Source organism: Dreissena polymorpha, chromosome 13, assembly GCF_020536995.1.
Source record: "Dreissena polymorpha isolate Duluth1 chromosome 13, UMN_Dpol_1.0, whole genome shotgun sequence".
Classification (NCBI taxonomy): domain Eukaryota; kingdom Metazoa; phylum Mollusca; class Bivalvia; order Myida; family Dreissenidae; genus Dreissena; species Dreissena polymorpha.
The window spans coordinates 32,906,935-32,933,628 of record NC_068367.1 but is presented as its reverse complement, the minus strand read 5'-3'; the positions used below and the strand labels follow the sequence as shown (position 1 = coordinate 32,933,628).

At 36.6% G+C, this 26,694-nt stretch overlaps 2 protein-coding genes across 3 annotated transcripts in view; one reads left to right on the top strand and one right to left on the bottom strand.

Annotated features, from left to right (window-relative positions):
* The window catches only part of LOC127855376 (uncharacterized), a 16,032-nt gene extending 6,410 nt beyond the window's left edge, over nt 1-9,622 (bottom strand). Inside the window, exons 1-2 of the mRNA XM_052390877.1 lie at nt 9,165-9,622; nt 6,095-6,741 (exon numbers count right to left, since the gene is read on the bottom strand). Coding sequence (XP_052246837.1) covers nt 6,095-6,741; nt 9,165-9,375 — 858 coding nt within the window. The 5' untranslated portion in view covers nt 9,376-9,622. The remainder of the gene's footprint in view (nt 1-6,094; nt 6,742-9,164) is intronic.
* On the top strand, nt 9,454-26,694 carry LOC127855377 (N-acetylgalactosamine kinase-like). Of its 2 annotated transcripts, XM_052390879.1 has the most exons (10): nt 9,454-9,496; nt 9,627-9,736; nt 10,113-10,201; nt 14,668-14,791; nt 16,653-16,890; nt 17,278-17,376; nt 18,785-18,937; nt 19,996-20,206; nt 23,274-23,475; nt 24,011-26,694. In XM_052390879.1, exons 2-10 carry the CDS (start codon nt 9,681-9,683, stop codon nt 24,210-24,212), a joined length of 1,374 nt encoding a protein of 457 aa, XP_052246839.1. In that variant the 5' UTR covers nt 9,454-9,496; nt 9,627-9,680; the 3' UTR covers nt 24,213-26,694. The 2 variants fall into 2 exon arrangements, with proteins under 2 accessions (XP_052246839.1, XP_052246838.1); XM_052390878.1 differs by lacking the exon at nt 9,454-9,496 and having other exon boundaries at nt 9,609-9,736.

Genomic DNA, 26,694 nt, shown 5'->3' with positions numbered 1-26,694 from the left:
ACGGTAAAATTTTCGAAATGCGACACAGGTGTGCACACTCACTTTGACACATTTTGTTTCATAATTTAATAATTACAGAGAAGTTGAGCAAATTTTACCTTGATTTATTATCCATAGACACTTTATTAATCAAAGTAGACACCTTCCATAATTTCATGTAACTGCATATATGTAAAACACCGTAAATATTAAATTTGTTTACATTTCTACTATCTTCAAGGATTTGTATGCAATTTGTCAGGTAATGTTACGTGGAACGTGAATGGCTGGATTTATTACTGCAGTGGAATTTCAACCAATCAAATCGCATGTTAAAAATACATGTGAACTATCCAAAATGAAAGTAAAACATTGTCATTGTGAAATTGAAGCAGATTGATATGAATTTCTAGCAAAATATGCTCACTAAATAGTAGTTATGTTCTATTTTACTATGAAAAAAACTATCCAAGGAATATGTACCAGCAAAAGAGCTTTATAACAAAGGAATACGAAAGTTACTTCTAGAATTCTCAGTTTTCAGCTGTGCACACCTGTGTCCAAGTAAGGATTTTTTAGCATTTCGAATGAAACTTTCTCTCTGAGTACAATGAAAAGCTTGTACTTTATTGCCAAGTGTATTATTTTCTGAAAGATAAATGTCTTGGCTGTTGTAATACAGTTTAATTGGTGTATTTATTGCGTTTGGAAGCAAATATTTCGCTATTGTTTACACCATGGTTGTGTGCAGGAATTTTCACAGTTGTATCCCTTGTATATATATGTAGTATAATAGAATTTTTTTACTTAACGGTCCCTATGCTGCCGATTGTCTACTTTCACTTTCACAATGTTCGATGTTGATTACCTCGGAATCCTGCTGGGTTATAACGGTTTTCGATGATTCTTTCTTAAAAAATGCCTCGATGCGTTCAGTATCTTCCGAGTTCGAATGTTTTATTTTGTTTGTGTAAGAACGCTAATTGTGAGACATTTTTTTCTGTTTTCACGTTTATACCTCGGCTTGCACATAGCCCGGATGAAAATTCGACTGGTTTCCGGTAATTAATTGACGAAACACCCTTCTCGCGCAAGACCGGTATCCAGTAAAATAGTCACATGATTATTACGATTAGTTGCCCAGTTTACCTGACGTTATTTAAGAGCTATATTTAGAATAACTGGGATTCCCAGATGTTGTGTGTTCGTCTGGAGAGAGAGAGCGCGAATTCGTTGTACATGGTGCAAATTGGATAATTGTCGAATGCCCCAAGGAAAAATAAACATTTCTTTGAGAGAAAATATTATATTTTGGTGAAAAATGATATTTTTGGTGGGGAAATTGTATTTTAAGGGGAAAAATTCTGGTAGGGGAAGACGCCGAATATCGGCGTCACTTTCTTAGTAAAAAAAACCCCTGACTTGTATTGAAGAAAGTGTAGGTTTATGGTTCTATACACCCATGATGTAACTTCTTGAAATCTTGTATAGTATCTGAGATGAAGTCCTGAGAAGTAAGATCAAGAACAACAAAGGGCAATAACTCCTGTTTACGACAGTACAGGGTTATGGTTCTTGTGCATAACACTTCTCATTATCGATATCTATACACCCATGAAGTTTTAGATATAGTCATGAAAAGTTTGTGACAGACAGACTGACTGATGGACAGACGATGCGAAAAAAATCACTTTATTAAAACATTTAATTTAATCTGACACATACATTTCAGTGGGTAGAGGAGATACAAAAATTAATTACATGTTTATGGTAAGATAATTTAACAAGAATCATACATTATTTTTAACATCTTGCACATTTTACTATTTAGAATTATATGTTGTGGATGATTTAATGGTGTTCAAACAAGTTCTACAAAATATAAATTTTAGAAGCACAGAGGTTAGACAAACGACCTGCTACCTCAAATTTCCAAAAGTGACTTTCTTTTATTTTTTTTTACAATATAATAAACAGTTGTTTTTTAAATCAAAGGCCAAAATAAAAAAAAGCTGTATAATGGTATAATATTTACCCAGTTGTTTAATTTTAAAAGTATGCTTAGGTAATGTTTTTAAGAAAAACAGAGGAAAGAAAAATCTTAATGAAAATTACAACTTGGACATAATGTTTTGATACCTAATAAACACAAAAGGATGGAAACTAGTATTAGCGCTATTTTTGCCCAATATCGTTCTTTCAATACTATTTGTTTTCAAGTCATATGAACTTTCGCACAAAATCTACCACCAAAAACAAATTTTCGGGTTTATAGGGTTAAACCAAGGGCTTTCTCAATCTGAAACAAGAGTGCCAAACTGTCACAAGATACGCCCGTTCGAAGGTTTTGGACACATCAATGCTCAATGCTTGAAATGCACTAAGTGACCACGAGACCTATTTATTGACCCGGCATGACCCATATTTGAACTTGACCTAGATATCATTTAGACGTAACATCTGACTAAATTCGGTGAAGATCAGATGACTACTTCAATTAGAGAGCGGACACCATGCTAAATGCTTGAAATGCACTAAGTGACATCGTGACCTCGTTTTTGACCCGACCTGACCCATATTTGAACTTGACCTACATATTATCTAGACACAACTTCTGACCAAATTAGGTGAAGATCGGATGAAAACTACTTCAATTAAAGAGCGGGCACCATGCTAAATGCTTGAAATGCACTAAGTGTCCTCATGACCTCGTTTTTGACACTGCATGACCCATATTTGAACTTGACCTATATATCATCTAGACACAACTTCTGACCACATAAGGTGAAGATAGGATGAAAACTACTTTAATTAGAGAGCGGACACCATGCTAAATGCTTGAAATGCACTAAGTGTCCTCATGACCTCGTTTTTGACACTGGATGACCCATATTTGAACTTGACCTACATATCATCTAGACACAACTTCTGACCAAATAAGGTGAAGATCGGATGAAAACTACTTTAATTAGAGAGCGGACACCATGCTAAATGCTTGAAATGCACTAAGTAACCTCGTGACCTCATTTTTTTGACCCGGCATGACCCATATTCAAACTTGACCTACACATCATCTAGACACACATTCTGACCAAATAAGGTGAAGATCGGATGAAAACTACTTCATTTAGAGAGCGGAAACCATGCTAAATGCTTGAAATGCACTAAGTGACCTCGTGACCTAGTTTTTGACCCGGCATGACCCATACAGGCATGGCGAAATTAGAAAAAATCTGCCGGTCATCCGGACAGGCATTTCAGAAAATGTGCCGGTCCGGAGAAAATTTAGCCGGACCGTAAAGCAACAACAACTTAACTAGAAAATTCAAAAATGGCAGCGATCACATCTTGATCTCTTTATTCAACCGGCCGTTAAATTGATTTTAATCGCTTAGAGGTTACACTGGCAGCTAATTGGTGTTAATCGGTTGTGTAATGTCAATCATGTTGTGAAAAATTCGCGTGTCAGTTTTTATTACATGTATTCCCTATTAGAACGGTTCGGTGCGATAATTTCAATAACGTATGTGCAAGCCGAATAATTATCAAATTTAAGTTATTCGAAACGATTTAAACATTCTTACTTTAATATGATTGCAGTTTGGAGCGGCTGTTAAAATATACTGCGCACAGTACAAAACACGTTACCTGACATTTAATGATTAAGGCATTTCATTTTTCAGAACGTTTACTAGTAATTAATTAAATAAAAAAGACGATTTATTTACATGCTAACGCAGTGTAATTGTTAACAGAGATTCATTTTCATTTTTGACCAGTATCAGAAAGTCCCCGGGAAGCACGTTTTTTTACATGGCACTGCATATGATGCAATAAAAACATTTCTTTGTACATGTATCGTATTGCATTCAATCTAAATTTAAATTCGCTCGTCCAATGAAAGCTCTGCCCCATAATGCACTGTACTCTTTACACTTATGAAAAATGGCGTATGCATATGGTTGTGTTGATCACGATACCATATTTTATTGTCCTTATCCTACTCGAAAAATATGTAAAAGCTATCAAGATCTTTTTTGTTAGAACGCAGTTGGCGATTTTGCAAACGAGTTTAAAGTAGGTGTTGTGTAACAAGTTGGATTTGCTAATTGTACGTAACAAACCTACAGCAAACATCAAAACAACGAGCGATTTCATTTTCATGATGTAGTAAGCGATTAGCTCTTCGAATTTTCAACTTGAAAAAAAAAGATTTGTTTGCAATCATTTCACATTTTGCCGGTCACCAGGACCGACATTCTTGTTAAACCTGCCGGACCAAATTGAAATCTGCCGGTCAGGACCGGCGGACCGGCAATTTCGCCAAGCCTGCCCATATTTAAACTTGACCTACACATCATCTAGACACAACTTTTAACCAAATTTGGTGAAGATCGGGTGAAAACTATTTCAACTAGAAATGGCGCGGCAGAGGCCGACGCGTATCCCCACGCCGAATGTTTGACCTAGGTGTGCCACAGGGTTGGTAATGGGGCCATGCATAGCTGAGATTGACCGTATTGTCATAAGAGAAGTTCATCATCAATTAGAAGTGAATTGGTGTAGAAATGAAGAAGTTATAGTAAAAGGCAATTTTGGGTGGGTGTGACATATGTGGGCAGGGCGCCCCAGGGTTCGTAATGGGGCCATGCATAGTTGAGATTGACCGTATTGTCATAAGAGAGGTTCAGTATCAATTTGAAGTGAATCGGTGTAGAAATGAAGAAATTATAGTAAAAGGCAATTTTGGGTGGGTGTGGTCTATGTGGGCGGGGCGCCCCAGGGTTGGTAATGGGGCCATGCATAGTTGAGATTGACTGTATTGTCATAAGAGAAGTTCAATATCAATTTGAAGTGAATCGGTGTAGAAATGAAGAAATTATAGTAAAGGCAATTTTGGGTGGGTGTGGTCTATGTGGGCGGGGCCCCAGGGTTGGTTATGGGGCCATGCATAGTTGAGATTGACCCTAATGTCATAAGAGAAGTTCAGTATCAATTTGAAGTGAATCCGTGTAGAAATGAAAAAATTATAGTAAATGGAATTTTTTGGTGGGTGTGGCCTATGTGGGCGGGCGCCCCAGGGTTGGGATTGGGGCCATGCATAGTTGAGATTGACCCTAATGTCATAACAAAAGTTCAGTATCAATTTGAAGTGAATCCGTGTAGAAATGAAAAAATTATAGTAAATGGAAATTTTTGGTGGGTGTGGCCTATGTGGGCGGGGCGCCCCAGGGTTGGGAATGGGGCCATGCATGGTTGAGATTGACCGTATTGTCATAGGTGAGGTCCAGTATCAATTTGAAGTGAATCGGTGTAGAAATAAAGAAGTAAATGTAAAATAACCTAAAAAAATGAGTGATAATTTCTGACGCGGCCCCACCCCAACCCCTATAACTTTTGACCCAGGGGTCAGATCAAAATTCCAAATAGTGCAGGGTCGCACATATGCTCATAGCTACCATGTGTGTAAATTTCAAGGTTCTAGTGCTTTTAGTGTAGGAGGAGATAGTGGCCAGGACGGACGGACAGACAGACGGACGGACGGAGGGACGGACGGACGAACGGCGGAGATCACCACAATATCCCCACCTTTTTTTCAAAAAGCGTGGGGATAATTAGAGAGCGAACACCATGCTTAATCCTTGAAATGCACTAAGTGACCCCGTGACCTAGTTTTTTACCCAGCATGACCCATATTCGAACTTGATTTAGATATTGTCTAGACACAACTTCTGACCAAGTTTGGTGAAGATCGGATGAAAACTATTTTAATTAGAGAGCGGACACTGCTGTGGACGCCGCCTGCCCGCCAAGGGTGAAACTATAATACGTCCTGTTTTTAAAAACGGGCGTATAAAAAGGGAATTGGCCTAGCTCTGAGAAAAACGGGGCTAAATGCATGAGCGTAAAGTGTTTTCCCAGATATTAGTCTTCACAAGCTTTATTAGGGACAACACTTTCAGATTATATGGATTTTTTTTTAAGGAAGTCTCTTCTAAGCAAAATTCAAATTTAGGCAGAAAGTGTCGTCCCTGATACTCCAGCACAGGCTTATCTGAGACGACACTTTATATAAATGCAGTAAACCTTGTTTTCCCAGAGCAAAGATATATACCTGTGGTAAAGGCAAGGAGGTCCTAACTTGGAAATCTACCACATGTTTCCCTTGAAACATGGCATTGTTCTGGAGATATAATTCCTTAGACAAGTCTGGAGATCTTCTTGACACGGGCACCCATGGCCTTTTTACTCCATTCCTTTGAAAACAGGCAGCCACAGTCACTTCTTTATCCACTGAACAACTTTGCAGATGCTCATGATTTCTGGACGCACCACTCATAATTGCATTCAGTATTGTTTGCGTGAGAAGTCGTCCTCTAAGCAGAGCGTGCCATGACTTTGCTCTTCCATCTTTAGCTGCAGCTAGGTATTTCAGTTTATCTCTGTGCAAAGCATGCTCAATCTCAATGGCTTCAATGCACAATTTTTTTAATTCCTCGTAATCGGTCTTGATATCGACACTTTGATAAATTTCTGGCTTTAAATACTTGTCATCCTTAGAAGCAAGTATTGTGTTTGTGACTTCCAGCTGATATTTGAGAACATTTGGCTGGATATTAATTGGGGGGAATTTCCAGGCCACCATCTGTTTGTCAGTCAAGAACTTAATTTTCTCTTTCACATGAGTTATTCTGCCCATGTGGTTTATCTCACCTCTGTGCCAAAACCAGGCCTGCTGGCGGGTCATCTCACCCCAGCTTCCTGTAATGAGTTATGAAAAACTAAAAGCCTGCAAACCATTTAAGCATATCTCCATCAAAGTACTGAAAGTCTTGCTTTTAATTCCGGCTTGTAATGGAAAATCCAGGCTTAATGTATGTACGTAAAGTGCTGTCGGCACAGGCTAATCAGGGACCTCCTTTAAACAAAATATTCCATAAATGCAGAAAGTGTCGTCCTTGTGTGAACTAACAGTGTACATATATGCATTAAGCTCAGTTTTCGCTGAACGCCACTAAATTCATTGGCTGTGCAAGATCCAAGTAATTGTGAGTGTGTATTGTTAAAGTATCAGGTCACTTACGTTTCATATGTACATGTAGTCAGTAAAATGAAGTCAGTGAAGTTTTTCATTAAAAGTAAATGTTCAATGATGTCGAAAAAATAAACAAAATGATGTCATTGAATACAGTACAGCTAAGTGTCATTTTATTATTTCCTTAAAGCTTGGAAAAGAATGGTATTAACTACATAGCATCATACTGTCCGACTCAAAAGTTTATTTCTAGTTTCTGTATCTAAATCATGGCCCAGTATCATATTTGTAAGGGTCAGTAAGTGGCAGTGTTACTAATCGAGTATTTCTCCTTGGCCAATATGTCTTATTGCTGGATCTTTAACCTTGAATTGTGACATTGACGTTGGGGTCAGCAAGGGTATAAAAAAATAGCAGTCCCAAGGCAGTGTGCTCCGCTATTCTTCTACTTTGATAGTTTAATCATCTGATATGATGACAGGCTGACAAGAGGCCTTTTGTGAACAAGTAGGACACAAAAACTGTTAAGATTTTTTTAATTAGGGTGAAAATCTCTTGAGCTACAAAAAAGTAGGGCAAGTTGGAGTTTTTTAACACCTTTGTTCCAACACAAATTGATATAACAAGAAAGTCATTATGGCCAAAGTTCTCTCCCAAGTGTTGACAAAGATGAAGATCATACCCATAGGAAAAATCATACCTGTAGGAAAATGGGGCTAAATGCATGTGTGTAGTGTCATCCCGGATTAGCATGCACAGTCCACACTTGCTTTTCAGGGAAAACACTTTCTACTTAAACAGGATTTTGGTTTAGAAATGAATTCCTTTCAATTTTAAAATTCCATAAAATCAGCAAGTGCCATCTAATAATTTATATACGAAGAACACTTCTGCAAAATGGGCGAGGAGCAATTATTCTTGGTACCTGGGTTAATATAATGGGGTTTATATTTATAAAATCAATGACAATTCTAGACTTTGCAGGAACAGCAAATTTTTCCAAGTTGGTAAAATTCTATGCAAAAGAATGTTGCAAACACATATAAGGTGGGACCCTTTTACTGAGCCATTATGGAGTTTAGAGCTCAATTGCGCAGGTATTTGCATCACATGCAATTTTATGGTAACAGAACTACGCAATAATGTTAAACATTGGATGAAAAATGAGGTTTATGAAATTCTTAAAACACACTCATTGCCAATATTGGCCAGGATTAATATTTATTAAATTGCATTCTTGGTGATATGTGATTACTAGATAAACACTAGAAAAATGGTATGTATCCAGTTATTGCAGGGCTTTTTTCATTCTTTAGCAAAGGCCCCTTCACATAAGAAAATTTCTTTAAAATAATGCAATTTTCCCCAAATTTCAAGTTTACTTTGGAAATTTTCTTCCCTTTTTCAGTTTTGTAGATTATTTTTTCACCAAGACTGGAAGGCTTGGTTCTTTAACCAAATGAAGAAAAAAGGTCCTGTATCAATACGATTTAGTTTATACATATCTTTTAGGCAAATGACACTAAGGAAACACAACATGGCAATTTGCCAATATATGAGCATTTAACTTATTTATAACACCATACAGTCCATTTATTCAAAGATCTGTCAATAAACAGATATATCCTTGGTTCAAAACGCGGGTTTAGAGACACTGTCATCCACGTCAAATTGGAGTTACAGTCAGTGTATGTTTATTGTATCATGAACACTGTACGCTGTATCCGCCATATTGGAAAATTGACCAAATATTGGTTAGGTCGCAGTACACCAATATTTTGCATGTCGGGTTATGTGCTCCAGCCTATAAAGTCGATAACGATGTGGTATTCGATACAGAATACACTGTTTCAAATTTAAACATAAACATGTCAGCGAGAAAAGTGTGTTGAAACATCGTCGTGTTTTTATAGGGTGCATGCAAAGGATGACATCCATAGGTTGCCATTCAGGTAAATTTAACATGTTTATTAAGTTTATTCATTATTTTCCTCAATTTGTCTCGAACGACGTCTGTTTAGTGAAGCGCACGGATTCGCTGCGCTGAACTGCACCCATGTTTATGAAGGGGTCAATATGGACTGCCAGAGCCGCCATAGCAAAAATTATCAAAGGCTCTGGGAGTCCGTTTATATCATATATGGACTACCTGGTGGCATCCACGGTTTGACCGCCGGGTAGCCTTTTTCCGGCTTGTCATCAGGTAACCCTTCTTGTGCATCATCCTTCAGATCGCTGGGCAGGTCAATTTTTCTAGCGGCTTCCGTCGCAAACTGACATCTCCACTTACTGGATGTGAAAATTGCTTGAAAAATGCAATATTTTGATTTCATGTGTCTGACCCTGGATAATGCTGCCATCTTGGATAGAAGTGTCACTACCGACTAAAGCAATCGCTGTGAGAATGGTTGCGTCTAAATATCGGACTCGTATACACAAAAATAGTTCATTTATATAAAAGCGCTTTTTCACTTTAATTATGTTTGTTAATAAATGTCGTATTATGAGATTAAAATTAACTTCATTGAGATGCAGTGAATTAATTAACTCTTGCTAAAATATTCGTTTTAAATTATTTTCATAATATCGGTTCTTTTCTCCATTATTTTAGGACGATGCTCCACTATTGACAGATTGCACGTGGCGATGATCACATGATTAAAACATGGCGGACCAACCACCGACTGTAAACAGCGATATTCCGGAAAACAGCAAAGAAAGGTAATATAACGCGTATAGATGTATTTTCTGATCATAATATTCTCTACCCTTTGAAATGCTTGTGTTGTTTTAATAAAGAAAATGCCGACATTGCATTCCAGTGCTGTACTAATCTTTGCCGAGATATTGTTAATTGATATAGGCTACATACAACTAAATTAGTGTTATAAATTCAATATATATTTTCTTTCTTGTAATAATATATCTTATTATAAATTGTTCTTTATTTAATGTGACTTATGAAGCTTATATAGAACTTTTTATCAATTACCTTAACTCCATTAAAATGCTATGTATTATTTATTTGTGTATATAATGTAATAGTGTATTTTATACACTGAGTATTTCTATTCATCACTTTTTTTTTACTTTTTAGATTCAGCTTAATTAAGGAACAGTTTGTAAAGAAATTTGGATGTGAACCCATTTTCTTTGCCAGAGCGCCTGGGAGAGTGAATCTTATTGGTAATTAATTTAAATGTAATCATACAATTTCCCCTTTGTTAACATATTGTGTTTATCAGCCTTGTTTATGACAGGTTTTGATAGAGGCTGAAATAATTTAACTTAGTAGTAGTATTTTCTTTGACCTTGCAGTCAAGGATAACCCATGAAAGTGCAAGCACTTATTTCTAATGGGGTCCTTTGGTTTTCCTGAAGAGACAGCAAGCAGAAGAGAAAGTATTGAGATACAAGGAGTCTGGGTGCCATACCCTAGCTCTTTGCGAATAGATCGCTTGGTTCTTTTACGTGCTCAGTGTTTAGAACCAATACACGCAAAAATTACTCTAGTATCTCTACTTGAAGCATTTCTAAAATTTCCAGTGCCCCGGCCAGGTATTGAACCGGGGACCTCTGGAATGGTAGACCAGAGTGTTACCGCTCGACCACCGCACCATCCTTAACTTATAGGGTTTCCTGCTTGTAACAGAGGGGACCTGTATTCAATCCTTACTCACAGGGCTGCCACTGGCTCAAATTTTTCTTTGTGCTGTGTGTTTTTGGGCCTTTATTTGGTGCCATTTCTGATGTGAAAAATTATATATTTTTCCCAAATAAAATCCGTAAATTCACAATCAAAGGTTTCCTTTAAAAAAAAAAAATGCAATATTGAGTTCTTCTCTCTATGCATCTCTATGGGTTGAACCTTGGTAAGCATAATATTGTTCATAGAAGTACATTATTTGTTTTTAAATATAAAATATACCAATTTTCCCATTGAAGTCAAAACAACATGAGTTTTCCCAATCATGAAAAAAACGCTGTGGTACATTTTTTTGGTCTTGTCTAGCTAGAGTAGACTTTGTGTTTTTAGTTCACCTGAGCACGATGATATCTTGGCCAAGTTCGAAACTGGGTTGCATGGGGTAAAAAACTAGGTCAATTAAAAGAAATAGATTGTCATCATGAAACTTGTTCAGAACATTTGTCCAATTAATATCTCAACCGAGTTCAAAAATGATACAAGTCTGGTACAAACATGGCAACCAGGGGCTGGGAAAGTTTTCCATATAATTATGGCTAAATCAAAATCTTGTGAACACTTTAGAGGTCCCATTTATTGTCCAATCAGCTTAAATTATTTGTCCCAATGATACCTTGATCTTTTTCAAAAATGGTTCCAATGTGTTGAAAATCATGGCGGCTAGGGGACGGGGCAGGTTTGCATAAATGGCTATAGTTACACTCTAATTGTAACCTATATTTCACAATCATTATATACACTTGTCCCAATAAAACCTTGGCTGAGTTTGAAACTGGGTTGTATGGCTTCAACATTTAGGTCTCTAGGTAAAAAAAAGCTTGTGAACACCTAAGAGGTGAAATGTATTGCCCTATCTGCTTGAACATTCTTTTGAACATTTTTTTTAATGATATCTTGATTAAATCAAAGCTGAATAACTTTCGGTCAACAAGGTCACTAGGTAAATTGAGAAAAAGCATGTGAACTCTCTGGAAGAAAATTGGTAAGAAAATTGATCCTGATTGTATCTTTATGCACTTCGAAACCAGTTCATATGTGGTAAAACAGTATGTCATGAGGTAAAGTTTAAGAAAAAGCTTGTGAGCACCCTACATACATCATTTGTTGCCCAAACTTCAAGAAATTTGTTCCAATTTATATCTTTGCCAAGTAAGGGTATCACGTTTAAATGTTTAAACGGTCGCGTTTCGTGTTTTGCTCACAAATGTTTACAAAAACAGTAAACGTTTAAACGACAGTCAATATCAACATTATCCATTTCATTACGTTAGGATGTTGCAAAGCTTATAAACAGCTGCTGAAAAAAACTCGTATTTGTAACAAGTGCGCCAGATGGCCCTTATTCACAATACGTAAACATAAGAATACACCATATACGGACGAGACGTCTTGAAAATTTGTTGCGCGTCAAAAGGAAGTGCTCGTGAACATTTTTTTCTGCCATTTGTTGCATGTGCCTGCCCCCAATCATCTTGAACATTCGACGCGGGTCGGCACGAAGTGAACAAGGAAATTTTCCCGCCGTATTTACATTGGCATTCATTTTTAGAGATATGGCGAAAGAGACAGGTCGCGAAAAGAGTCACCTTATTGGAACTTTTTGACTCAATTTTAAGTATGCGGAAAATAAAAGTTTAAATGTAACTTGTGTGCCACCGAGCTGTCGTACAAAGGGGAAAGGACGGGGACCATAGCCAACCACATGAAACTGGTGTTCCAGAAACTGCCGTACAATCCGAGCGAGTGTTTTCCGTTGCTGGAGCTACTGTTACTAAGCTTAGGGCGTCCCTAGACTCTTAATCAGTGGACATACTTGTGTTCCTCCACAAATCTATTGAGTAAACCTTTACGGAACGACAGGTACGCAAACCACACCAGCCATTTCATTCTTGATGCAGCCAATTTAATGAACAGATACTCGTTTTGATGTACATCTTGTTAAGTAAAATTCCGACAATTTTAGAACCGGATTACTCATATTGAAGAAATGTTGGTTGGATATTACAAAATATAACAGCATGTAAGTAGACAAAGTGTAACCCAATGGTTCAATACGAGGAGAACAGTTAGTTTAAATATGACTTCATTGCGCGAATGGGATATGCACTGGATATAACTTCAGAAAATAATAACTACTTTCAGTTTGGAAATGCTATGGCACTGATGCTTTTAAAACAGGTGCAAAACTGCGTCACACGTACAGGATCAAATACTAGGTCACGAGGCCTATTAAAGGGAAAGCTTGGGGCCCACTCTAAAAGCCATATTTATTTGCCCAATATTTATAAAAATTGGTCATAACATACCTCCCAATCACAACTTGAATGAGTAGTAAAGCCTAGACTATTTGATAACTAGTTAAGATAAAAATTAAAGTATCACATTATAGAATGTAATGTTCATTTTGTGTTATATTTTAATGCTCTTGTAATTTAGTAAACAACCAACACAGTATTTGAATGTATCATAAGGACCTATTTTCTGTCATTTTTATCAGTTTGTTAAAAACTTTTCCAAAATTAGTATTGATATACATTTCGGTTACGATAAAACCAAGATTAGCAAAATATTCCACGTATTAGACGTGCATTTGATAACATAGGGCCCTGTTAACAGAGATTTGATAATGTTCAAGATTTGGTGTCTACCTTCATGTAAAAAGGGCTGAACGGAAAACTGCAGTATCTCCTTCTTTATTTAATATGAGTTACATCAGTCTTTCGTTCACCCCTTGGACCGTCACTATGTGCGTTTACACGATCATAGATAAAAAATTTGATTTTGTTGCATTCAAAAATTTCAGTTGTGGTTACTTGATAATATATAAATCTTTGTAGGCAACAGCAGACTAAACCAAGAAAGGTCATTGTTTACTGTTCCCAATGGCCTGCTTATTGAAAAATGGAGCAAAATGTACACAAAAATGCTGTTTTTTTAACATATCTTATAACCAATCCATTTAATATATTGCAAACGGTCTTTTTTTCCTCTTCAATTTTCAACAAGACTGCACAGGCCAATCTGTGACAAAACTTCACATTCATGCATAAAGCCCCATTTTCACTGAAAGCGGCTCCAATGTTGACATAATGTCTGTTTTTTTGTTGAATAAAACCTTACATGAAATTGCTGAGTCACAAATGACAGTTGTCCTAGACTGGTTATTGAAAAGTAATGGTCTACAACATAAATGGTGTGTCCCAAACATAAATCAGTCGTTTACAATGTCCAATTAGCATACCAATTGTAGCCTTTGGCTTATTTTGATATGTGAACATGATGTAATATTATTTTGCTTTTGAGCAAATCTAACATTTCTTGAGCCAATGTCTGAATATATTGAATTGCTCGTCCGTCAAACTACAGATTGATCCTGACTCAGTGGGTGTTCTCGACCTTTCCAAAGAAACAAGTACTGGTCTTCCTCAGGAAAATAATAAGCTAGTTTAATTCTATAAATTTTGATTGCTACCAATCTAAAGAAAAAGGTTAAAAGTCAACTACAAGGCAAACATATATAATGTTTTTACATTATATTATTTATGAGAAAATTATTATAATTAAGCTCTGGGAAAATGGTGGTTAATGCTTGTGCAGAAATTATTGTCCCAGAGACAACACTTTTTACCTTGTATTTTTCGTTTAAATGAGACTTCCTTCATAGAAAAAACTCCATAAAATTTGAAAGGGTTGTCTCAGACTAGCGTGTGCAAAGGCTAACCAGAGATGACACTTTCCGCTGTCATTAAATTGTTCCATAAATAAAGAGAGTCTCTTCTTAGCAAAAATCCAGTTAAGGCGGAAATATGTTGTCTTTGATAAGCATGTGCGCACGGCACAAGCAAATCCTGGACAAAACTTAACACACATGCCTTAAGCCCTATTTTTCCAGAGCCAAGACTCAATTAGCTTTAAAAAAATGTGAGTTTGTGATTATGTTTTTCAGGAGAGCATATCGACTACTGCGGCTATGGCGTGTTGCCCATGGCTGTAGAGCAGGACATTGTCATTGCTGTGGCAACTCAAGACAATGGGAAACTTAACCTTTCAAATGTTGACAGCCAATACGTGTGAGTTTAGATTAAGATATTTTCTCAATACTATAAATGAGCCTTGCTCTGTGAATATTTGGTTTAATGCATGTTTGTAAACTGTTGTCCCAGTATGTTAATGCATGTATGTAAACTGTTGTCCCAGTATGTTAATGCATGTATGTAAACTGTTGTCCCAGTATGTTAATGCATGTATGTAAACTGTTGCCCCAGTATGTTAATGCATGTATGTAAACTGTTGTCCCAGTATGTTAATGCATGTATGTAGACTGTTGTCCCAGTATGTTAATGCATGTATGTAAACTGTTGTCCCAGTATGTTAATGCATGTATGTAAACTGTTGTCCCAGTATGTTAATGCATGTATGTAAACTGTTGTCCCCGATTATCCTGTGCAGTCAGTGCAGGCATTATCAGGCTAAAAACTTTACGCTTTTATGGTAATTTTTATGCCCCCAAAGGAGGGCAAATAGTGATTGGACTGTCCGTCCGTCTGTCCGTCCGTCTTTCCGTCACACTTTGCGTTTAGGTTTCGAAAAATGCTCATAACTTCTATGTCCCTTGAGATGTAATCTTCATATTTGGTTTGCATGTGTATATGGACAAGGCCTTTCCATACGCACACAAGTTTTGACCCATGTGACCTTGACGTTGAACTTAGGGTCCGCGTTAAGGTTTCGAAGTCTGTGTTTAGGTTTGGAAAAATGCTCATAACTTCTATGTCCCTTGAGATATAACCTTCATATTTGGTATGCATGTGTATATGGACAAGGCCTTTCCATACACACAAAAAGTTTGACCCCTGTGACCTTGACGTTGAACTTAAGGTCCGTGTTTAGGTTCTAAATCTGCGTTTAGGTTTGGAAAAATGCTCATAACTTCTATGTCCCTTGAGATTTAACCTTCATATTTGGTATGCATGTGTATGTGGACAAGGCCTTTCCATACGCACACAAATTTTAACCTCTGTGACCTTGACCTTGAACTAAGGGTCTGCGTTTAGGTTTCAAAATCTGTGTTAAGGTTTTGAAAAATGCTCATAACTTCTATGTCCCTTGAGATATAACCTTCATATTTGGTATGCATGTGCTTGTGGACAAGGCCTTTCCCATACGCACAAAAATCTTGACCCCTGTGACCTTGACCTTGAACTAAGGGTCTGCGTTTAGGTTTCGAAATCTGCGTTTAGGTTTCGAAAAATGCTCATAACTTCTATCAAAGCGTTTATAGGGGGCATATGTCATCCTATGGTAACAGCTCTTGTTGTTTCAAGTAACTCTTTAAAAAATCCAGTTTGGGTGGAAAGTGTATGTGCATTAATAAACATGCATTTACATACATGTATATTGATAGGGGCTGTATTCTAGCAGTTTTTGAAGCAAACTACTGAAACATTTCTCAAATGAGCAAATTTAAACTTGCCATCTGTTACAACATTCAGTGTGGATATTCAGAATACTTTTATCATCAGCAATCTACACATTCCTAAGATATTTGCAATTGTAAAAAGCTGACTAATTGGTGTGAATTTAACTGGCAAAAGTGTGACCTAGCTCTTGTTTCAATCTGTTAACAGATAATTCCCACAAAACATTTTAGACTAACATGATCTTGAAATATTAGCATCAACCCCTAGTGTTTTTATTATGGGATCCATATTTTACATGCCTAGTTCTATACTTAGTTTTGATTCCAATCTGTTATAGATTTTCACTGAGGTTTTTAACTTATTGTTCATACCAGTTCACCATTAAAGGGCCCGTCTGCTTCTAAAACACATATTAGATTTGCCGACATAATGGAGTAATTCTATGATTGTAATATACTGGTAATCATTTGCCAATTCCATGTAAAATTGTAATTTTGAATCTTGTCTCTAGAGATTTTGAGTGTGATGTGGCAAAGTACGAAATCAACTCCTCCAACCCTGTGTGGTACAACTACTTCCTGTGTGGGTTTCGGGGAATGTCAGAGATGCTGGGGCTCACTGAGCCCACAGGCATGCAGTGTATGGTGCACGGGCTGGTCCCATGCAACGCCGGCCTCTCCAGCTCCAGTGCCCTCGTCTGCTGTGCTGCCTTGGCAACCATGCAGGCTAACGGGCAACAGAGGTCAAAGGTCAGGGAATGTGGTGAATTATTAAAAGAACTTAAAAACTATAGTTGTTAACTGGAAAATGTTCTAGAATGTTTAGAAATGTGCCAACGGCCAGTAAATTACAACTTCTCCACCAGGCTGCTTTTAAATTGTTTTTAAGATTTAAGCAAGCTATGTTTATTTAATTGTTCTGTCTGTTGCCTTAATTGTATTTACATACTTGATTAAGCGATGATCATATAATAGCTCATCCCTTCTGTTGCAATAATCCTAATATTGGTATCAAAGGCATGATCTCACTAACAAAAGTAAGAAATGAAGAGCTTTATACGTAAAATGTCTGCTACCTGTAATTTTTCGATGTATTAGAAATTCTATTAAAATCTCTGCTGATGTCTGTTCTTTCAGAAAGAGATAGCAGACATGTGTGCGTCCTGTGAGCGCTACATTGGTACACAGGGAGGGGGGATGGACCAGGCGATATCCTTCATGGCACAGATGGGCACTGTATGTACAGACTTAGAAACTTCCAGGCTATTCATTTCAGTATCAAGTTTGTAAAATTTTTTCATCTTCAATGTCATCCTTCAAGGTCAAAAGTCAAAACATACAATCCAAGGGAAGTAATAAGCTTTAAAAGGAAGATAATTTATAAACCTGCCAAATGATATATTGAAATTTTATTTCAAAGCATCGCAATAGGGGACATTATATTTCTGACAAACACATCTCTTGTTGTTCATTTTTTACAAAAGATCAACATACTTTAGTAAGATTTTTTTTATCATTTTGTTAACTTTTTTGTATGCTCACCAAACTGAGGGAGCTTATAGTTACTGTTTTGTTCATCTGATTGAATTCCTATTCTGCTTTAATTATGTTTGGTCTCTTGTGAAATTATTTTCCCTGATTGTTTCATCAGTCATACAGGATGATAAACAGTCATTCTGTCAGGCAACTTCATCTGTGAGAAATTCCTCGCACGACCGACCTTTTTGCAGTAAATATTCAACACCTCTATAGAGTGGACGTGCACATATTAACAATGCATTCTGATCCAATTAATTTTCAGGAAGTTATTGCCCTTTGATTTTAAAAAGTGATAATTTCAAATTAAATGTTCTTTTTCACGCAAGATTACAAGAGTTACTGATCAGATTTGGTAAAATGTAATATCATACATCACTTATTGGTGGGCAAGTGTCTGCTGTCCGTTCATATTGCTCCAATGATTTTCAGGAAGTTATTTCCCCTTTGTTACAAAGTGAGCCTTGCTGAATAAATGGACTTAATTCATGTGCATAAAGTGTTGTTCGAGATTAGCCTGTTCAGTCTGCAAAGGCTAATCTGGGACAAAACTTTCCGCTTTTATAGAATTTTTCATTAAGAGGAGATCTCTTCTTAACTAAAATTTGGTGCAAGCGGAAATTGTTATCCTTGATAAGCTTGTGCAGACTCCACAGGGTCATCTGGGACAACTCTTTAAGCTTGTGCAGACTCTGCAGGGTCATCTGGGACAACTCTTTACGCTTGTGCAGACTCCACAGGGTCATCTGGGACAACTCTTTACGCTTGTGCAGACTCCACAGGGCTATCTGGGACAACTCTTTAAGCTGATGCAGACTCCACAGGGTCATCTGGGACAACTCTTTACGCTTGTGCAGACTCCACAGGGTCATCTGGGACAACTCTTTACGCTTGTGCAGACTCCACAGGGTCATCTGGGACAACTCTTTACGCTTGTGCAGACTCCACAGGGCTATCTGGGACAACTCTTTAAGCTTGTGCAGACTCCACAGGGTCATCTGGGACAACTCTTTACGCAAATGCATCAAGCCCAGTTTGCCTAGAGCTAGACTTAGTTTGACAACGCCTTAACAGTTTTACACACAGTTTTTGTTCAATATTACCACAGGCCAAGAAGATTGACTTCAACCCCCTCCGTGAAGAGTCGGTCATGCTGCCCAGTGACGTGGTGTTTGTTGTGTCCAACTGCTGCGTAGAGAAAAACAAGGCGGCCTCGTCTGACTTCAACACAAGGGTCGTGGAATGCAGACTGGCATCACAGGTTTGTTAGTTGAACCTCATTTTGCGAATACTGGGCTTAATGCATGTGTGTTAAGTGTTGTCCCAAATTAGCCTGTGCAAGGTGCCTAAACAGACCTTCTGATTAAAAGAAACTTCCTTTTGAGAGAAAATTTGCATAAAAGCAGAAAGTGTCACCCCATGTACTGCACAGGCAAATCTGGGAGGAAAATGTATGCACAAACATTAAGCCCCGTTTTTGCCAGAGCGCGGCTCATTTTAGTTAACTAATGCTTCATTAAAATAGCAAAATAATTGTGAAGTAAAATCATCTATTGATCATTTTAAGGGATAACAACATTTTACATAATTTGATGATTTTAGGGATTTAGTTATGATTTGGGTTAATTGACATGAAACATTTTAAATATTGGTCTTATTATATACAGCTATAGATGTAGTTGTTGTATTTGAAGTCTGTTTAAATTTGATGTGAACAGAAAGTGTGTTAAGACTTATTAAATTTAAAATATTTTAATTTGATATTTACCTGGTTCAGCATGAATTTTAAATCCTAAGTTTATTCACAGAAATATTTCTGTTTTACTTGACAGTATATAAATAAGTGAGATTTACTGGGTCTAGCTTTTGCGTATTTATTTATATTCAACAAGAAATATCTTTTCAAAATGATATTGGTCATACATCTTGATTTTGAAAATAAAGGAAATAAAGGTTTAAATTGATGTTTCTAAATAAATGAATGGAAAACAAAGTTGTTTTTTTTCTGTTTCGCTTTTGCAAATCCACATCATGAAATGTATTTATGACAGACAGTTTATTATTACTTATGCACATGTACATTTTCTTCATACAAAAATATGCACCTTATTTTCAGTCAAGTAAATAGGCGTACAGTGTAGTTGCAGGAGTTATAACAATATTTACATTGATAAATTCATAAGTTTATGTTTAACAATAGGTATGAATTTAAATTAAATAATGAAATATAAATTTCTATAATAGGCAAGCTTTTCTTCATATTCCATTTTTTGAATTTTGTTTTTATTTAACAAGTAATATCTTTTTATAACTTTTAAGATAATTGCCAAGGTGAAAAATTTAGACTGGCGCCAGTTTAAACGATTTGCAGACCTCCAGAGAGCTCTAGGAGCCAGTCTCAGTGAGATGGTGGCCATAGTGGGGTCAGTGCTACATGAAGGGGCCTACATGAAGTCAGAGGTGTGTGAAGTGCTAGGGGTCAGCCAAGAAGAACTGGCTCAGACCAGTCTAAGTGCTAATACTTTACAAGGTACGTGCAAATTGTGATTTTTAATCAACCCCTTAATAGAAAGGTGAGTGAGTTAGCTTCTCCAAAAGGCCCAAATTCAAAGGAATCATTCAGTAGGTAAAAGCATATGAGCTGCTCTCTAGGAAAAGAGAGCTTACAGGGTTTTTTTTGGCCCGATTTTATAGCCGAAATTCGGCTATGTTCCCAATCCCAAAAAGTATCCTTTTTTCCCAAAATGTGGCACAAAATTCCCAATTGCCAAAAAAAAAAAAAAAAAAATTTTTTTCTATTTTTTTTTATAGAAAGAAGTCTTATGTTTATTCTATCTCAATTTTAATTCAATTTAATCTAACAAAGTATTATATGATTTTTTTCTTTTAATTTGAATGATTATAAAGAGTTTAATCAAATTTAGTATTTCCCTAATCAGTGGACTTTTCGTGTGGAAAAAAAGGCTAATGAATTTATTTTCCCAATTTCATGAAAATGCCGATAAAATTCCCAATTCCAAAGCCATGGGCTATCTTCCCAAAAAGTGGAAAAAAAAACCTGGCTTAATGCATGTGGGTAAAGTGTTGTCCAAGGTTTGCCTGTGTATAATGCATGTGGGTAAAGTGTTGTCCAAGGTTTGCCTGCAATGCATGTGGGTAAAGTGTTGTCCAATGTTTGCCTGTGTATAATGCATGTGGGTAAAGTGTTGTCCAAGGTTTGCCTGTAATGCATGTGGGTAAAGTGTTGTCCAAGGTTTGCCTGCAATGCATGTGGGTAAAGTGTTGTCCAAGGTTTGCCTGCAATGCATGTGGGTAAAGTGTTGTCCAAGGTTTGCCTGTAATGCATGTGGGTAAAGTGTTGTCCAAGGTTTGCCTGACAGAGCTTAATGCATGTGAGTAAAGTGTTGTCCAAGGTTTGCCTGTGTATTTTGCAAAGGCTAATCATAGACTTCGCTTTCGGCTTTTATTTCATTTTTGTTTTCAAGTAAGTCTCTATGAAGTGAAAGTTTAGGTTTGTCGGAAAGTTTCCTCCTTGATTAAACTTTGCAGCCTGCGCATTACAATCTGAAACAACACTTTACACACATGCATTAAACCTAGTTTTTTTCTCAGAACGAGGCTCAAATAAAAAAATTGTACAGGGCACAGATGGCACAGTAGCATTATACTCACCAAGCAGTAGGACACATAATAGCTGAGGTCTGTATAAGTTTGGGGCTTGCTGGGAGGTTACTCAAACACTAACAGGCCCAAAGAGATCTGTGCTATTTATTTTTATGTCCTCCACCACTATAGTGGGGGACATTTTGTTTTTGCCTTGTCTGTTGGTTGGTTGGTTTGTGTGTTTGTTTGCTACAACTTTAACATTTTGCCATAACTTTTGCAATATGAAGATAGAAACTTCATATTTGACATGCATGTGTATCTCATGGAGCTGCACATTTTGAGTGGTGAAAGGTCAAGGTCATCCTTCGAGGTCAAAGGTCAAATATATAGCTTCAAAGCGGCACAGAAAGGGACATAGTGTTTCTGACAAACACATATCTTGTTTTAATGTTAGCCTTTGAAGAAGGTGACATCTTGCAGTTCCACTGTCTTTCTGTATTTCTGTGCAAATCTTCCTGTCTCAGCTATAACTTTGCTTTATATCGATGGATTTTGGCACAATTATCATCCACCATAAGATGATATGTAGTGTGTTAAAATGTTTCCAAGCTCAGAGGTCAAGGCCACACTTTGAGGTCATAGGTCAAAGTTGACATAAACTACTTGAACATTCATGTCTTAGCCCCAACTTTTCAATATATTGATGAATCTTGAAATAAAAATGATGACCATCACAAAATGATTTGTCACATTTAATACCTGTCTACTTACCTCAAAGGTCAAGGTCACATTTAGAGTCCATCTCCTGTTTCAGCCATAACTTTTCCATTTATTGATGGTGGTTGAAATGGCTGACCATAAATGACCACCATCATATGCAATTTTCTCCTCACCGCAAAGGTCTCTATGTCTGAGTGAAGTTTCTTAACTCAGCCGAATCTTTGCTGTTTATTGATGGATTTTAGAATAACTGGGCATAAATGTTAACCATCATAAGGCGAAGTGCTGCTTGTAGCACACATCTCTTTAGCTGAAAGGTCAAACTAATACTTAGAGGTCAAATGTAATTTTTAGCTATAAAACAGCTAGAACATTTCTGTCACAGCCATAACAATGCCATGTATCAATGATTTTGAAATAAACGTACCACACATGATCATAGTCATAAGATTGGTATTCTTGTGATTTAGGAGCGAAGAAGGATGCCTTGTGAAGTTTAGGTTAACATGTGAAAGATCAACGTTACATCTACAACTTATCGAGAAAATGCTTAGGGTGTTATAAATTTTAGTCTTGCTAAATTGGGCTTAATGCAAGTGTGTAAAGTGTAGTTCTAGATTAGCCTTGGGAGTTTGAAAAGGCGTATCAAGTACAACACTTTCTGCTCTTTTGTTTAGAAGAGACTAAAAAAAGAGATTTTAAACATAAAATTCCACAAACCTGAAAGTTTTGCCTTTAATGAGCCTGTGCAGACTAGACAGGCTGATCTGGGTAACACTTTATACATATGCATTAAGCCAGTTTTCCAACAGTGCAGCTCAATTGCATGCTGTTAAGTCTTGACAAAGGATGATACCTTATAATTTTTCAATTAAGAAATGTAATGTTAAAGCCACAGGGTTCATTTACTGAAAGCCTGGGGGCTCCTACATGTTTTACAAACAACTTGTTTGTTCTTCTGTTGTAGTAGTAAATGTAATTTAAATGTCGATGGTTGAAAAATCTAACAGGCATCAAGTAATTGTACGATTGTCCTTTTTGCTACAGTAGGCAGTACTGGTTCTTCAGTTGCCTTTACTTGCAATTGTAGCTGTTTCTAGTATACAGACATTGGCATCCATTATTTATCATACTTGATTCACCACATTAGATTCACAAAACTTAATTCAAAATTCTTTATTTCCAACATTTTTTTCTATAAAATGAATATGTAGATTTTTTTCAATTAAAGTTCGCAAAACAATCATACAAACATATCCTGGGTTTTTCAGTTTCAGAATTTCAGTTGCGAAAGCGAGCATTACATGTGTACAGCGAGGCTGGGAGGGTGGAGAGGTTCCAGGAAGTGTGCAACACAGCACCCCCTGGGGCCTCTGGAATTCTGGGTAGTCTCATGAACGACAGTCACACTAGCTGCAGTGTGATGTACGAGTGCAGCTGCACTGAATTAGACGACCTCGTCAAAATCTGTGTGTAAGTTGTCATTTTGTTATTATCCGCAGCCAAAGGTGGAGGGATAAAGTTTTGGTGTTGTCTGTCCGTCTGTCCTTCTTTCTGTCAGTCCGTCCTTCAGTTTATCTGTCCGTCTGTCACAAACTTTTTAAGATGGCGGGGTTTATCAATTCAACCAATTTGCTTGTTATAGAAGCATTTATATTTCTTGTAGCCCAGTTGTTCAAAGCCATACCCACTAGTTAATGACACCATCGTTAACTTTCTTTTGCACAAAGATTTAGAATCCTTGGTGAATAAAACACTGTTTTTGCTAATCAACACAAAGTTTTAACCATCTCTGAATAATTGAGTCTCGTTCTTAGTTTTTAAGTCTGTAAAAGTAAGTCTTGAATTTGAATAAATTGTACATATTATTGTTGCAGTTATGGTTTTAAAAGGTGCTGCCAATTTTAAGGAAGCAGTTTGCTCCAGTTGTGCTATAAACATGTCCATTTCAGGGAGAAAGGGAGAAAGATTTTTCAGTTTTTCTATCAAGAAGTGTTGTCTATTTCAGGGAGGCAGGAGCTATTGGTTCTCGACTGACGGGTGCAGGCTGGGGTGGGTGCGCTATATCCATGGTTCCCAGCTCAGTTGTGGAGTCTTTCCTGGCAGCAGTGGTGGAGAAATATTACCAGGCCCGGGGGCTGGGCCCCAGGGTGGGAGAGGCCTTGTTTGCTACGCAGCCTGGATCAGGGGCCGCTGTGTATTTGGCATGAGGAAGCAACTGTTTAAATAGTGACCTATGTCCCTGAAGGAAATGATAACATGTAAAATAACTTCAGTATGGATAGGCAGGTTATTTAATTTGTAAAATAAAAATTGGGCTAAAGTTTTATTAATCTAAAAAAATGAAAATCAAATTTATACAATCTAATTTCAGTGGTCAACCTGGTATATATCAACATCTTTAATGTTGTTGTTGTTTTATTCTCATATATGATGTTATATGTTCTTATTTTCTCCATTGTGTTTAGGCTATGGTTATCAATAGAACAAATAAGTTAGAATAGTTTCAATGACATTTACGTAGTGCACTATGTATTGTAGAGTAATTTTTGTTTGGTGATTTTTAAAAAATTCAGCGTGACACTGACATTTTTGTTTAAAATATTTTGATTGTTCCCATTATTTTATCATTTCCATTATTTATAAATAGAAGGATAATTAATAACTATAATAACTGATATGTTGATTGTTTTCATTATTTATAAAGTGGAGGATAATTAAAAACTGTAAGAATTAGAGGAAATAACATTGTATAGTGATATACCTTTTTTGCTTATGCATATTTTTGGACATTAACAGTGAATGTATATGTTGACAGATACCATTTTGAATCTTGCTTGTGCTGTAAATGTTTTTCTATGCCCCCTTCGAAGAACAGGGGGTATATTGTTTTGCACATGTCGGTCCGTATGTCCGTCCGTCCACCAGATGGTTTTCAGATGATAACTCAAGATTGCTTATGCCTAGGATCATGAAACTTCATAGGTACATTGATCATGACTCGCAGATGACCCCAATTGATTTGAGGTCACTAGGTCAAAGGTCAAGGTCACGGTGACCTGAAATAGTAAAATGGTTTCTGGATGATAACTCAAGAACACTTATGCCTAGGATCATGAAACTTCATAGCTACATTGATCATGACTCGTAGATGACCCCTATTGATTTTCAGGTCACTAGGCCAAAGGTCAAGGTCACGGTGACCCGAAATAGTAAAATGGTTTCCGGATGATAACTCAAGAACGCTTATGCCTAGGATCATGAAACTTCATAGGTACATTGATCATGACTCGCAGATGAACCCTATTGATTTTCAGGTCACTAGGTCAAAGGTCAAGGTCACAGTGCCAAAAAACGTATTCACACAATGGCTGCCACTTCAACTGACAGCCCATATGGGGGGCATGCATGTTTTATTTTTTAATTAATTATGAATAATTGGTATATTAATGCTATTTTAAATGTTAGTACGTTTTTCTACAAATTTGTATAAGATTATGGTTCAGTTAGCATATTATTTCATTTATAATTTATCAATACAAATATATTTTTTTTTTATAATTATGTTTGTAAAAAAAGTTGCTTTAGTCTGAAGATAAGGTATTAAGAAAAACAATTAAACATTTTGAAATTTTTATTTAGAGGCTTAAGTTGGGAATCTTTATAAAAAACTATTTCTGTGATGTTTGTTTGCATATAAGTGTTTACATGATACCTAAATGTTGTTTCTTAAATGTTTACAATTTTGTTATTCTATAAATATTAAACTTTCATTTTTATGAAGCTTTATTTACAATATAATTCGCCTCCTTGGTGCAAAAAGGTACCATATGACATTTAAATTAATAGGCACATGGTACCTTTTTACACCAATTGGGCGATATGCAAACTACTTTACATATAAACAGTATTAAACGTGTACATATACAGTGGTTAAATACTATTAAGAAAAACATTTGAATCGATATATTGGTTTCTAATACAGCTTATAAAACTGAATTTGATGTTAAAATATTTTATTAAGGAAAATTACAATTTCCGAAATAATTTCTTTGATAAAGTTTGTATTCGATTCAACAGACACTGCGTACTTATCTTCTTTTTATATATAAATAAGCCGGTCTTAAAAGTATGTGCTTTAATAATGAAGGACTTGATGCATTTACAGATTTATGTGTGGTATTGTGTTTTATCTGCGTCACTTGATTCATCAAAGTTTTTATCACTTTGGTATTGAAAAGCTACAATGATTTACGTGCTGACAACCCTGAAGTTGCTACTCTTACTTTTACATGGGACTCAAGTGAATTATTTTTAAATGTTAATGACAAGACAAATGTACATGGGGAGTTCTAGTTGTGTTATTTGAGCCTCGATCTGGGAAAACCAGGCTTAATGCTTGTGCATAAAGTGTCATCCCAGATAAGCATTTGGCTTTGATATCCGCAACAGGGACGGCACTTTCTCACTAGATAGGATTTTCGTTGCAAAGGAACTTCCTGTGAACGAAAAATTCCATTCAAGCGGAAAGTGGTGTGTCTGATTAGCCTGTGCAGATTGCAAAGGCGAATCTTGGACAACACTACACACACACACGCATTAAGCCCGTTTTTTCCAGATCAGGGCTCATAATAGTTTTGAAAGTCTGCAAGTGTGTATGTTATGAATCTAAAATAAAATGTTAAAAGGAAA

Coding starts and splice junctions, on each gene's coding strand:
- LOC127855377 (XM_052390879.1), top strand. CDS start 9,681: ATGGCGGACCAACCACCGACTGTAAACAGCGATATTCCGGAAAACAGC. Junction 10,202..14,667: donor TGGGAGAGTGAATCTTATTG/GTAATTAATTTA, acceptor TATGTTTTTCAG/GAGAGCATATCGACTACTGC. Junction 18,938..19,995: donor AATGCAGACTGGCATCACAG/GTTTGTTAGTTG, acceptor ATAACTTTTAAG/ATAATTGCCAAGGTGAAAAA.